General features: G+C 50.2%; 1 protein-coding gene across 2 annotated transcripts in view; it reads right to left on the bottom strand.

Moving 5' to 3' along the window:
* Positions 1–2817: 2817 nt before the first annotated feature.
* BZW2 (basic leucine zipper and W2 domains 2) overlaps positions 2818–12984 on the bottom strand; it is a 42439-nt gene continuing 32272 nt past the window's right edge. For both annotated transcript variants that reach the window (XM_040965143.1, XM_040965144.1), the window contains exons 8-12: positions 9632–9802; positions 8087–8233; positions 6816–6954; positions 3816–3938; positions 2818–3243 (exon numbers count right to left, since the gene is read on the bottom strand). In XM_040965143.1, coding sequence (XP_040821077.1) covers positions 3215–3243; positions 3816–3938; positions 6816–6954; positions 8087–8233; positions 9632–9802 — 609 coding nt within the window. In that variant the 3' untranslated portion in view covers positions 2818–3214. The remainder of the gene's footprint in view (positions 3244–3815; positions 3939–6815; positions 6955–8086; positions 8234–9631; positions 9803–12984) is intronic.

Consider the following 12984-nt stretch of genomic DNA (forward strand, 5'->3'; position numbering starts at 1 on the left):
AATAAACCTCTCGCTCACACCCCGCCCCTTCACACACATACAGCTAAATATGTGTGCGTTTGCATTCATTATCTCCTACCTTAACTGGCTCTATCCCAATACAGATCTTGGTAACCTTATGTATTGATCTTATAGAGTACTGCAAAACACTCAGCCATAGACAAAAATCTGGATTTTAGTGGAACTTGCAATCTACTCCTAAAATTGTGTATCACTGGACTCTATGAGTGTGTTAAACAGGTTGAAGTGATCCTAAAACTACCAGGAAATGTGCCTGTCTTGGCAGCTCTGTGTTTGTTATCAGTTGCAATGTGACAAGGTCTACCAGATGTTAAGAGGCTCTAGAAGGCCTACCAGATGTTCAGGGGCTCTGGAAGCACAGCACATGAGCAGTGACTCAGTGACTGCTGGTTCTCTTGTTCCTTGCTCTGATGTGGGGACTCGGCTGCTCATTCACTGTGGGATACTCTGGAAAATAATTGTAAACTCTGAACCAACGGAATCCTTCCTTCTGCATGGCAGCATACATTTCTAGCCCTCATGTCTGAATCAAGATTCTCTTTTCACGGCATCTACCATGACTGCAGGTACAAAATGTCTGCTTTCCTTGCTCCTGCTAGCCGATGCCTGAGAGGCAGAGCATGGTTCTAAGGGGAGGATTTCTGGAACGGGGACCCACTCTTTGCAGGATCAAGTTGGATCCGAGCTGACTCACACTGTCTGTGACTGGAGCTGCGCATGCGCATGGCTTGTAGTCTGGGTGCGGCAGAGCCAGGTGCTGAGGTCACAGCTCCCAGCCTTCTCTTCACTGTGGGTCCTGTGCCACTTGCAGCTATGAATACGAACACCATATAAGGTTCTGCCAGCTCTCCTGTAGTGTAGTGGGTAAAGCTTCAGACGCTGTTAACCCATGGGCACTGGTTTAAGTTCAGCTGCTCCACTTTTTTTGATATTTTGCCTGTAAATACTTCTGTCAATATACTAGAGGTGCAGATTTAACCTGTTCAATTTGGATAAGCCACCCAACAGGTAACAAGTATTTGAGAATTTATGGCCCAACATTTTCAATTAGGAAACACAGTTTAACTTAAAACCTAATTGGAAAATGAAAACTTTCAGTGGGTGGAAAAATACTGTAGACTGGCTTTGAACTGAGGACCTGGAAGCAGGCAGCACCTGCCGGGCTGGCTTTCCCGCCGGGGGCTGCCCTGTTAGGGCATCACACTTCTGTTTATCTGCAGCCCCAGGGGAGCCATAGCAGGACAGAGGACACCTTCTCAACAAACAGCAGGGCAGCTGGGGAAGACAGGGTCAGAGAGGGGACCAGCCTGGGGCTGAGGGATGCCCTCCAGCAGATCCATTCGAGAAAGAATTCCAGACACCCGGGATAAGCTAAGTACCTGACAGTGGCATAAAGATGTATCTTCTAGGACTTTTCTTTGTAAAACAAAGCAAAGTAGGCAAGAGCAAGTTTCTTTCCTTCTTCCTGTCCTTTTTTTTTTAATACTTGGAAAGCAATGAGACAGAGGATCTTCCATCTACTGGTTCACTCGCGAAATGTCTGCTGGAGATGGGCATCAGCCAGGAGCTCGAGACTCCGTCGTGGCTTCCCACGAGTGTGGTGGGAACTGAAGCACTCATGGCCCCACCTGCAGCCTCGCAGGTGCACAGCAGCAGGGCAGAGCCCTCCGACATGGAGCCGGGCAGCCCAGGCAGGGTCTGCGTGGCTGTGCCAGGTGCCCACCATGTCCTGGGATTTGCAGTCATTGTTACAACTGCTTTCTCATGGCTATGTCTGAGAAATGAAAACCAATACTGTCACACAGATGATGTTGCAAAAATGAGCCATCCACCTGGATATTCTCTGTCTGATGTTGGGACAGAGGTTGGCGGTATTCTAACATTTGGAGAGAAGGGAGCTGGTCATGTGCTTCCAAACGAGTGTGGAGGAGTCCATCAGGTTACACATGGGGGTGGGCTCGGGAAGTGCTTTCCCTCTGCTTACGTAGTTATGTGAAAGGCAGAGTGACAGGGATGGAGTGAGAGCTCTTTCGTGTGGTGTTTCATTCCCTAAACATCCACAACCGTTGAGGCTGGGCCAGGCTTGGTCAGGAGTGGGGAACGCCAGCTGGTCTCCTCCACGGCTGACGTGAGCCCTCCTCGGCAACCTCGCCAGCTCCCTCGGCAGGAAGCTGGAGCAAAGGCGAAGCAGCAGGGATGCACGCTGGTGCTCGGCATGGGACGCAGCTCAGTCAGCTGCACCCCACGGGGACCCGGGCTCTCGTTTTGAACTCCTATTTAGATAAAATGTTGACCCTCCTGGAGAACACCCCCACCCCAACAGCCACAGGGAAGTGCTAAGTTTTGCCAGAGCCAAGAATCACGTGATGAAGCTAAGTTTTCCAAAATGATCCTAATGTGTCACACTATTACCATGGAGAGAAGGGCAACTGCAAGCATGGAATCACCTCAGCGTGAGAAGTGTGAGTGACATCTGCGCGCGCGCACACACACACACACACACACCCACCCCTTTAGCTCTCCTCTAAGCAGGGAGGAAACATAGCTGAGGACAACATGCAGCACGTACTGTATCAGAGTCATTATGTCCATCACCGTGCATGCCAACGCGCATGTCACTTGTTGATTTTTCTATTTTTGATGAAGAGCAATGGAATTCATCACCTGGGATGATGAAAGGGGAAACGCAATTTTCACAGGTTCACAAGAAACGTGAGCATTCAGCACCTGGGATCTGAAGCACACGTCTCGCACTGAGCTACCCTCTGCAGTAAAGGCCCCGAGAGCATGAGCCCAGATTTTTAAAAAGCCGTTTATTTTAAAAAACTGTCCAATCACATACACGAGCAGATACAACTACCAAGGTGGGCCTGTGACTGACACCAGGGGGCGCTCACCACACAGTACCTGAACAACACGGCTAAAAAAAACCAGGAGTGGCTGAGTGCTGAGCGGCCGGCTGGACTCCCGCTGGATGGCTTGCAGTTAGCATCGAGTGAGTGAGAGGTAGAGTCCCAAGTGTAACAGCTGATGCCTCAGGGCTCCATCGCAAACAAAACACAAACAACACCCGTTCCCCTGCGCACAAGGGAAGCCTAGCCTATTATTTTTTTTTCCTCTTCCCAAATGGTTCAGCATTCCGGATCACAAAAGTGGCGTGTGGTGATCTTGGCATTTGTGCTTGGTGAACCATTTAGTTTTCTTCACCTTCCGATTCAGATTCTAGAAGAGAGGAAGAGAGGTCAGGTGTGTGTCCCAGGGTTTCGTTGTTTTTTTTAATCACAGACACCCTCCTGCCGGGCCAGCTAAAGCCAGGGCAGACAAGCAGGGCGTTCTGCCCTTTAAGTGCACCGCGCCCTTCCAGCAGACACCAGCAAGCCCAGGCGTGCTCCCGCAGAACTCCGCAAACCCTGACTCTTCGCAAACAATTCACCTAGTGTTCACTCTTATCTGGGATTCCTTCACCTGGGGTTCCCACTGCTACTCAACCAATAAAGCATACTTTGTTCTTTTCACAATCTACTGATTACTTAATTCCCAACTGTTCCACTGTTCTCCACCAGAATGGGCGATTAAAGCAGTTTTTTTATTTATTTCTTTTTCGTTTTCACGGAGAAAGTTTGGTTGGTTTGACTTCACAAAGGAGGATTAAAGTGGAGTCAAATGTTGGGAGGCAAAGACACCTCCAGCATTACAGTTTCAGGAAAGCCAGATCAATCCCGTGGGGACGCAGCTACCTTGAGGCACCAGGACAGAATGCCGAATGGCCACCCGGGCTATGAAAGGAATCTTACCTTCTTCCGCATTCTGCAACCACTCCACAAACTTCTTCATCTGGTCAAGGAAAACACTCTTGCCTTTGGCAACATGGGCTTCTTTATACCATTTCAGTATTGCTTCTTCACTCAGAACGTCGGCTGCAATTGCAAAGCGCAGCCAAGTTACCGTGTGTATCCCAACACCTTCACCTACGCAAGGAACCCCTACAGCACCATTAGAACCAAGGGTCCGAGCTCCTGGGCAGGCGGCAGGGCGCCAGCTCCTGGCAGCTGGCCTCATGCCAACACTGCAGAGCAGACGGAATCCCAGCCTACAGGTGGCTGCTGAGGCCCGGGAGCCCCTCACACTGCAAGCTCGCCGACAGGACGCACAGCCGCTTGGTAATCTGGCCACTGAATCCGCAATTTCATCATTTCAGAGCATTCAGCATCCTGCCAAGTTTAACCACATCTTAAATGAAGGAACAACCTCAAATGATTGATCCATTATGGGGATTTTTTTAAAGAGAGGAGAAAATGACAATGACCAAAAAAAAAGTACACAGCATGCAAGAACAGGACCATTTAAAGAGATTGCAGAGTGTGCTGTGGGATCAACATGCAAAAAATGCCAAGTCTCTACACTCACTCATGACTATTTCCGTGAATTCGAGTCACAGCAGCAGTACCTTACTGTACTACTTTAAGAAGAAAAAAGACATTAGACAGTAACACTTGTTAAAAAAAAAAAAAAAAAACCTGTACAAAATCTGTTCCACTGTTGCAGTACAGGAAGTACAACCATCGCTAGCACCCCACAGGGGCACCAGTTTGCGTGGCCTCTCAAACAACAACTCCCCTCTGAACTGTAACAGGCACGGCTTTTCCATCCTCAGGTTAGCACTAACTGAGCCTACTGAATTTCGAGGGCAGGGAGGGAAGTAGGCTCTGCCAATGTCCTCACGGGTCATTAGCTGTGACGGGAAAGGAGGTGGCAAATGGGTAACAAGCATAGGTCACTGTCCCCACTGTCACCCAGCCCGTTCCAAGTGCTGAGAAAGCCATGTGACATTAGTAGGTCACCTGAATGACGCAGCTGCAGGTAACACGTCATGGTGACTTAAGAGTTAGAGTGGGAGCAGAGTGCTCTTCCATCTGCTGGCTTATTCCCCGGAGGGGTCTAGGCCACAGCCAGCAGCTTCCCTCTGGTTTCCCATTTGGGTACAGGAGCCCAGAAACTCGGGCATCCTAGGCTGTTTTCCCAGTCCATCAGCAGGGAGCTGGATTAAAACTAGAGCAGCCAGCTCTTGAACCAGTCAGTGCCCACACAGAATGCCAGCACTGCAGGTGGGTCCCAGGAACGATTTAATATCATTTCATTTAAGGCGTCATTTTCTCCTGACAAACACATTACAGTATTTTTCTTCATAAAGATGGACTCCAGGAAACCTTAGGCATGAAGCGATGGGACAGCCTGCAGGTGGACAGCACTGATACAACAGTCTGGAACTGAGCAGCATCATTCGCGTGAAGGGATGCACTGCAACGCAGGATGGCCCGCGCCATCTGATCACCCAGTCAACCCTGGATACTTGGAGCAAACACAAACGGACAGAGGAGGGCCCTCAAATCCCTATCTGGTGTCAAGTTTCGTTCTGGTGAGTCACAGTGGGCAATGCTTGGGGGAGCCCTCCTGTCTGAGTACTGCCAGTCTCGGTGATCACAGCTCAGAAGACCCAAGTGGGACCTGACCAGAGGGAACCCAGCGGCCAGACGTAAGCAGGAGCTGCCATTCACTGCAGTCTCCCACTAATGTGATGCTCTAGGCTTCAGCGTTCTCAGAAAGCAGAGAATGTCACCTGGTCGATGACTGCCAGGTTAATGACAGCATGATTCCAACAGCCAGGAGATGGCGGTGACCTGGGTGTGCATCCACTGATGGCAGAGAGAATGCACACAGCGGAGCACCGTTTAGCTGCAAAAGCAAGCTTGGGCCACTGTGGATAATGTCACCGACTGTATGTTTCTCCTTTCCAAACGGTAAGATTATTAATGCTCTTTTCACCGTAAAGAAATGATAAATGTTTGAGGAGATGGATAGGCTCATTCTGATTAGACATTACAAATGCATTCATGCATCTAAATAAAACAGGGTACCCCATAAATATGTATATGTTAATATGTGCATAAGACACAAGCAGTATATATACATACATAACAACACATAAAAAAAAAATCACCCAGACACTTGTGGGTGAGGGGCATATATTTACAGAATCTGAATATATAACTGAAATTCACGAAATGCTGATAAACATTTTAAGATAGCTATTAATTAATCCTGTAAAATTTTAACATTTTAAATCCCAAAGGCGGCCTTCAAAAGACAAATCAAGGACAAACACACTGAAGGAAAAAAATACGGCTGACATCACTCCTTAATTTTCTTGGTGTGCCACTTCTGACAGGGACAGCTCCAATAACCATTTCATAACGTACAGAATGTAGCATTTTGCAAGTATGCTTTTTGCTCTTCTCATAAAGTCACATCAACCCCAGCTCCCCGAGAGCCCCCGAATCCCACTTTGTAGGCTTTGGGTATGCAGACTGCAATCAGTTAAAACCTTCAGCACTCGTATTTTTAGTGCCGGTTGTCATGGCAACCTAATCCTTACAAATACAATGAGAAGACAGTCGATGTGAGGAGTCTAAAAATAGACTCTTCCTTGGGAAAAAGGAGAGCTACTGGGCCAAGTAAGCGAAGACTCATTACTGCATTCGGCTTTTTTAATGTCAGCTTTACAGCACCAGCCATCAGAAGTAACCCTCAATTCCACACCCGCTGGATTATTACAGAGTATCAGTACCTCCACACACCATCCCCATCCCCATTAACTAGGAAGTGCCCGAGGAAGCACGGGCATGCGCCTTCCCTCCCTCTCTGTACCTTGGCTGCTCATCTCCCCGCTCCCAGTAACTCCCCCACTGCTCGGAGGGGAGGCCCAGCAGCAGCGGTGGCCTATTGGGGGTGGTTACCTTTGTAAAAGAGAACCACGATCTTCTGAAAGGCCTTCATGAAGTGGATGTTGTCGTAGCAGTACTCCTGGACCTTCTGCAGCAGGGCCAGCTCCGACTGGCCTTGGGAGCTGAACACAGCCAGGAGGGGAGCGTATTGCTGCAACGGGAGTGGACAGCAAAACCGTCACTTGTGGGAGAGGATTAGGGCCTGGGCCCCTGGAGCCCTAACCATCATGAGCAGGCCTGCTTAAAAAACACTCATGTAAAGGATGGTCAGCCTTTCTCTGAGCAGGCTGCATCCATGAAGAGCAAATTTTCAAAATCGCCAGCATCTTAGAGACCATCTCTGTTACAGCGCACTGCTGCGGCCACGACACCCACAGCTTGCTGTGGAAATGGGCTCCCGTCCCCGCACCCCCGGAACAGGCCCTGCCAAACCCAGACACTCCTCCTCCCTGCCAGGTCACGGACATGGCTTTATTCTGTTGCTCCCACTGTCCATGGCTGCTGGTCCCTCGGAAAGACACTGTTTCCTGTGAGCTCTATTCAGGTCAACAATTTCTTCCAAGGACACTTTTCAGATCTCAACGCACACACATTCCCCACTGTGAGAGGTGCGTCTGACTTCTCTTCTACCGGCATCCTACTCAAATATAAACAAGACAATAAAAATGAAACTGCACGTGCCTGCACAAATACTCTGACAACCAACTGACGTGTCACGATTCTTACTTTCTAGATTACTGTAGTGTCAATTGCTTAAAAAACAGTCTGGGCCCGGCGGCGTAGCCTAGCAGCTCAAGTCCTTGCCTTGAACGTGCCGAGATCCCATATGGGCACCGGTACTAATCCCAGCAGCTCCACTTCCCTTCCAGCTCCCTGCTTGTGGCCTGGGAAGGCAGTCGAGGACGGCCCAATGCTTTGGGACCCTGCACCCGTGTGGGAGATCCGCTAGCTGTAGCATTTGAGGCAGTGGCAAATGCAAAAAAGAAAACTAGAAAGGCATGCATTTGAGAGCATTTCAGCTGGTGTCCATTTGTTCTATCTTTTCCTATTGCTTTGTCCTGAGAGGCAGAGAAAAAGGAATACAATCCCCACGTCGCCGGTGTGCGGCAGGGACCCAATCCTGAGCCATCCCCACTGCCTCCCAGGGTCCGCATGAGCATGTAGCTGGAGCCAGAAGTCGAGCGCAGGAACTCAGCTGTGGCCGTGGGTACCCCAAGTGTGCTAGGCTGTTGTATCTCCGGAGGCATGAAGTCTCTGGGAACAGGCCCATGGGGTCCTTTTACCTTCAGGTGCTTGAGAGCTTGCTCTGCGACCAGCTCTTCCTTCTTGTTCCACTCCACGGCATTCATGATGCAAGCCCACAAGAGTCCAATCACCGCCGTTTCCGGAAGGTCATTCCTCTTCATTTCTTCTTTGACGTAAAGCACCACCTACGTGTCACAGAGGAGGGGGTGAGAAGGCAGAGGCTGGGGGCAGAGCTCCCCCATGTCCCTACCAGCTGGCCAAAGGTCTTGGTTCTCAGGGTCCAAGAGGGAGGGAAAACAATGAAAACAGAGTGGACCGGGCGCAATCCAAAAATCAGCAGGCCTGGAGCTGCAGAGCACCAGACCGCTGGGAGCCACCCTCACTTCCCGGGAGATGGGCTGCCAGGGGGCCAGCCGAGTGGGCACACCTGGGCAGGCTGGACTTTCTCAGGACCTGAACGAGGCCTCACCACTTAAAACCTACTGGCAGGGCGACATCTGGGTTTGCACAGGCCCTTCTTTACAACACATTCCCCCAGACTGCTCTGGACGAGGCTCATGCCAACGGCGTCTACCAGCACAGAGCCCTGGTATGCAGGGCTGCCCAGCGCATCATTCCTATCGAGTGTACCGCAATGCCTTCTTCCAACGCTCACCAAGGACAGGCAGTGCCTCAGAAACGGTAAGCAAGCAGCAAATGCCTCAAGCACTGCGACTTGTGGAAAAGCAGAACAAGCTGCCCTGGGGAAGCTACAAAATGAGATCCAGCCCTGTATCTAAGAGTATTTTTTTTTTCCCCATTTGTGATTTCTTGCTTGGATGAGCGCTATTTACTTAGTGCTAGGAGACTTGAGTATTTGCTGCAACACCTCCCTCTGCTGGATGATCACGTCAGGCCTGACACCCCCTGAGGGCCTGCAGGTCCCAGGAGGGCAGGGATGGCAAGGCTCCTGGGTGCTGACACCCTGTGAGGGCCTGCAGGTCCCAGCAGAGCAGGGGTGGCGAGGCTCCTGGGTGCTGACACCCTGTGCCGGCCTGAGGCTCACAGATTTAGAGCCAAGCAGCAGCAGAGCACCCCATCGGCTTAATTTCTGTAAAGCTTATGTTGGCAGTTTGCTTTTGAAAAAGTTGGTACATGTGAACCATGAATAGACTCCACAGTGACAGCTCTGAATCCTGAGGCTGCATGGCTGTTGGCAGTGTGAGCACAGGAGTCTCTGGCCCAACCAGTCTTCTCGCAGGATGTGAGCTCAAACCTTCCTACTTCACATAAAATCCTGATGACTGAACTCCCCCGAGAAATTCTGCACTAGTCTGAGCAGTGTATGAGCAAGCAGAAAACCCCTGGTGGTTCTGATGATGAACGGGGCAGTCTCTTTGCCACCTGCAGTATTTGAATCAACCAGAGCAAGTTGTGCTGTGTGTGGCCATCACCACTCACTTCTCAAACTCCCAATCACTGGAGGGCTCTGAACAGGTGCCTTAGCGCTGCGTTCGCCTCCACGGTCCAGGGAGGAACCCAGACGGTCCAGGGAGAGCATGTGGCTCGCCTGGGGATCTGTCGGCATGCCCGGCGGTACCCACCTCCTTGATGGGGCACTCCTGTGAGAGCCGCTCCTGGAGCTCCTTCTGCAGCTCTTTCCTGGTGCCCAGGGACTGCTGCACCCGGAGGAAGTCGGACAGCTCCTTGAGGCCCGCGTCAGTGAAGTACTTAGCAAAATGATCCACGCTCTGCCGGTTAACCGGAAAGAGTTCCTGCGATGGGAAGACAGAGAAGAGAACCGTGAGCCACCAAGGATTCAACTGTCAGTGGACACAAAGGACAAATGTCTTACTCCCCTTACAACAGCTCCTATTTGGTGGCAGGTTTCCGAAAGAAAAGAAATCGCATTGGTATATTTATTGAGCCAAGCATCTTCTACAAAGGAGAAAAACGCTAAACAACTTTAGATTCACAGACTCTGAATTGCTATACATGCCGGTCAATTATTTTCACTTTTCCTTTCATGAAATACGGCAGGTGTCAATACAGAACAAAACCTGCTGAATTAAATGCAAAGGAGAAGACTGAATAGAATTTGAATTGTTTTAGACTGACAAGGGAAAAGGGAAATCACCAATCACAGCGTTTGCCTTGGTCGGTTCTAGCCGCACCCGACACGCCGGCAGGAGTGCCGCGAGGACAGCGCTGGCTAGTATCCTACCGGCATCTGAGCCTTTTGAGAAAATGCCACGGCTCCTTGGCAACACCAGCTGGGCTACGGCAGAGAATCCTCTTCTGCCCATTACTCAGGGTGGCAGTTGTTAATCAAGCTCACAGGAAGACAGATTCTAAAACCACCTGGCCAGCGCCTCAGTTTATTGCTAATTCTGATGAAAATGCTAACAGCAGTACATCATGGCCACTTTCCTATTTTCCATGTCACCCTATCCTGTGTGGCAGAACCCCAACCTGCACTGAGTTATAATCTAATCCTGTGGGGATTTCAGTTGGTAACCATGGGAATCGGGCAGCTTTGTTAATCGCTCCCATCTTTCAGACTGCTGCACAGTGGAACAGGCATCCCCATGCCGATACTGCTCAGCTCTGCACAACCATGGCAGGTGCTACGGGCCATTTCAAGTATGAGCAGAGCTCTGCTGTGGGTTTGCTACAGCGCACAGGAACTCAGCAGTGGCTCCCCTCCTCAGCACTGAAACCCTGTGTCTCCTGTACGTCCATGCTCTAGTTTCCCGTGTTGAGTCCCACATTTCAGAGGGGCAGAGCACAGGGCTGGCACTGCGAGGCTGCCACCTGCAATGCTGGCTTTCAAGTCGGCACCGGTTCATGTTCTGGCGGCTAGGATTCCAGTCTAGCTTCCTGCTAATGTGCCTGGACTCAAGCACGTGGGACCCTGCCAACCATGTGCAAGACCACGGTGGAATTCCTAACACCTGGTTTTGGTCTAGTTGTCTGGGAAGTAAATCAGTGGATGGAATACCTCTCTTTCAGGTGGAAACCTCTATCCTCTCACCCTAGACTTGCTAAGTCTATATCCTAGGCTAGACAAAAACAGATGGAGACCAACGGGACAGTTAGAAAACGTAGATACTAACTCATGCTCACTAACCAGCTAGTCTTTGACCAGCCTCTTCAATAAACGGTATAGGAAAAACTGGACTCCCACGAGCAAAAGCATGACACAGGATTTCTACCTTACACCCAATATAAAGTCAACTCTAAATGGATTGAGGAGCTAACTCTACTACCTGTGCGGGCACTGTGGCAAAGTGGGTTAAGCACAAATCTGCAGCATTGGCATCCCATAATGGTGCTGCTGGTACATGTCCTGGCTAGCTGCCAACTTCCACCAACCTCACTCCCTGCTAACAGGCCTGGGAAGGCAGTGGAAAATGGCCCAAGTGCTACGCAGGTAAAAGTATAGCATACATTGTCTCTGATTTTTAGTAATTAATTTACAGAGTACAAGAAAAACCTAATCTAAGTAAAGTTGTCATTTTGAGATTTGATTATTGTTCACAGCCCTTGTCAATAATCTTGAGGAATAGTGGTTTTTCTACCTACTACTTGCTAAACTATCTGGTTGAAGATTAAGCCGAAAGCAAGTCATCATAAAAATTAAAAAAGTGGGAAGGCGGGAGCGCGAATGGGAGGGTAGCGTGAGGTACAAACAGCATTATGCTCTGAAATCTGTATGGAAGAAACACTGGAGAATTTTTTTCACCTTATACAAAACAAATCAAAAGCAAAAAAGAGGAACAGAGAACCAGGGTTTTGGAGCTACAGGTTATAGGGACTGTATCTTGTCCCCAGTCCCTACCTGCTGTCCCTTGGGAGGTTTTTCAATAATCCCTCCCTGCTATGCTTGTCTGCAGGGGTGAGGAGCAGGGGCAGACTGGACTGACTTGCCAGGATGTCAAGCTGTCACTTCAGGAGTTGATGCACTGTGGCCCTGTGCTCTACAGCAACAGGGAGAATAGTCCAGCTGGGAGTCCCCAGGCAGGGCTAGCCACCAGCTCAGCAACCTCGTCCCATGGGCCAGAGGCCTGCTTTAGGTCCTCCAACCAGCAGCTCCGGGAGCGTTTTGATCCTGCTCGCACCTACAGCACGGCTCCTAGGACCGGGCCCAGCAGAGCTGGACGATCTGCTTAACACATCACTATCATCTGGGCCCAGGAACCAGGACCTAAGGCTCATTTTTCTTCTTGATTACAAACACTGACACAATGGATTTTCTCAGGGTAATCTTCAAGAGACAAAGGAACAGTGAGTAACTAAAAACAGAAAAAAAAAAAACAAAACACTTCTATCTAAGGTTCTTTTCAGTGCTGGCGGAAATATCCCATGGGACTGGCACTTGCATAACAAAGAGGAAGGAGACGGTGATAGCAGTGGTCTTTTAATTTTCAGAGTTTGTTGATGGGTCTTCACTGCAGCACAGCAAAAAGGTCACTGTTGGTAATGCTGGTTCCCGTGTGGGCAGCTGGGCTGCGTTGTTTTTTTTTTTTTTTTTTTAAGATTTATTTATTTTTATTGGAAAGGTGGATATACAGAGAGGAGAGACAGAGAGGAAGATCTTCCGTCCGATGATTCACTCCCCAACAAGTGAGCGGCCGATGCTATGCCGATCCAAGCCAGGAGCCTCTTCTGGGTCTCCCATGTGGGTGCAAGGTCCCAAAGCTTTGGGCCGTCCTTGACTGCTTTCCCGGGCCACAGGCAGGGAGCTGGAAGGGAAGCGGGGCTGCCGGGATTAGAACCGGCGCCTATATGGGATCCCGGGTGTGCAAGGCGAGGACCTTAACCACTGCGCCATCGCGCCGGGCCCTGGGCTGCGTTTTTGACTGCTGCCTGCTAAAAAGCCTGGGAGAGCAGCACGGGATGGCCCGACAGGCGTGGGTCCCTGCACCCACCCAGGAGACCCGGATAAAGCTCTGGC

Source organism: Ochotona curzoniae, unplaced genomic scaffold (genome assembly GCF_017591425.1).
Source record: "Ochotona curzoniae isolate NIBS_2020 unplaced genomic scaffold, NIBS_Ocur_1.0 scaffold_3835, whole genome shotgun sequence".
In the NCBI taxonomy this organism is placed as follows: Eukaryota; Metazoa; Chordata; class Mammalia; order Lagomorpha; family Ochotonidae; genus Ochotona; species Ochotona curzoniae.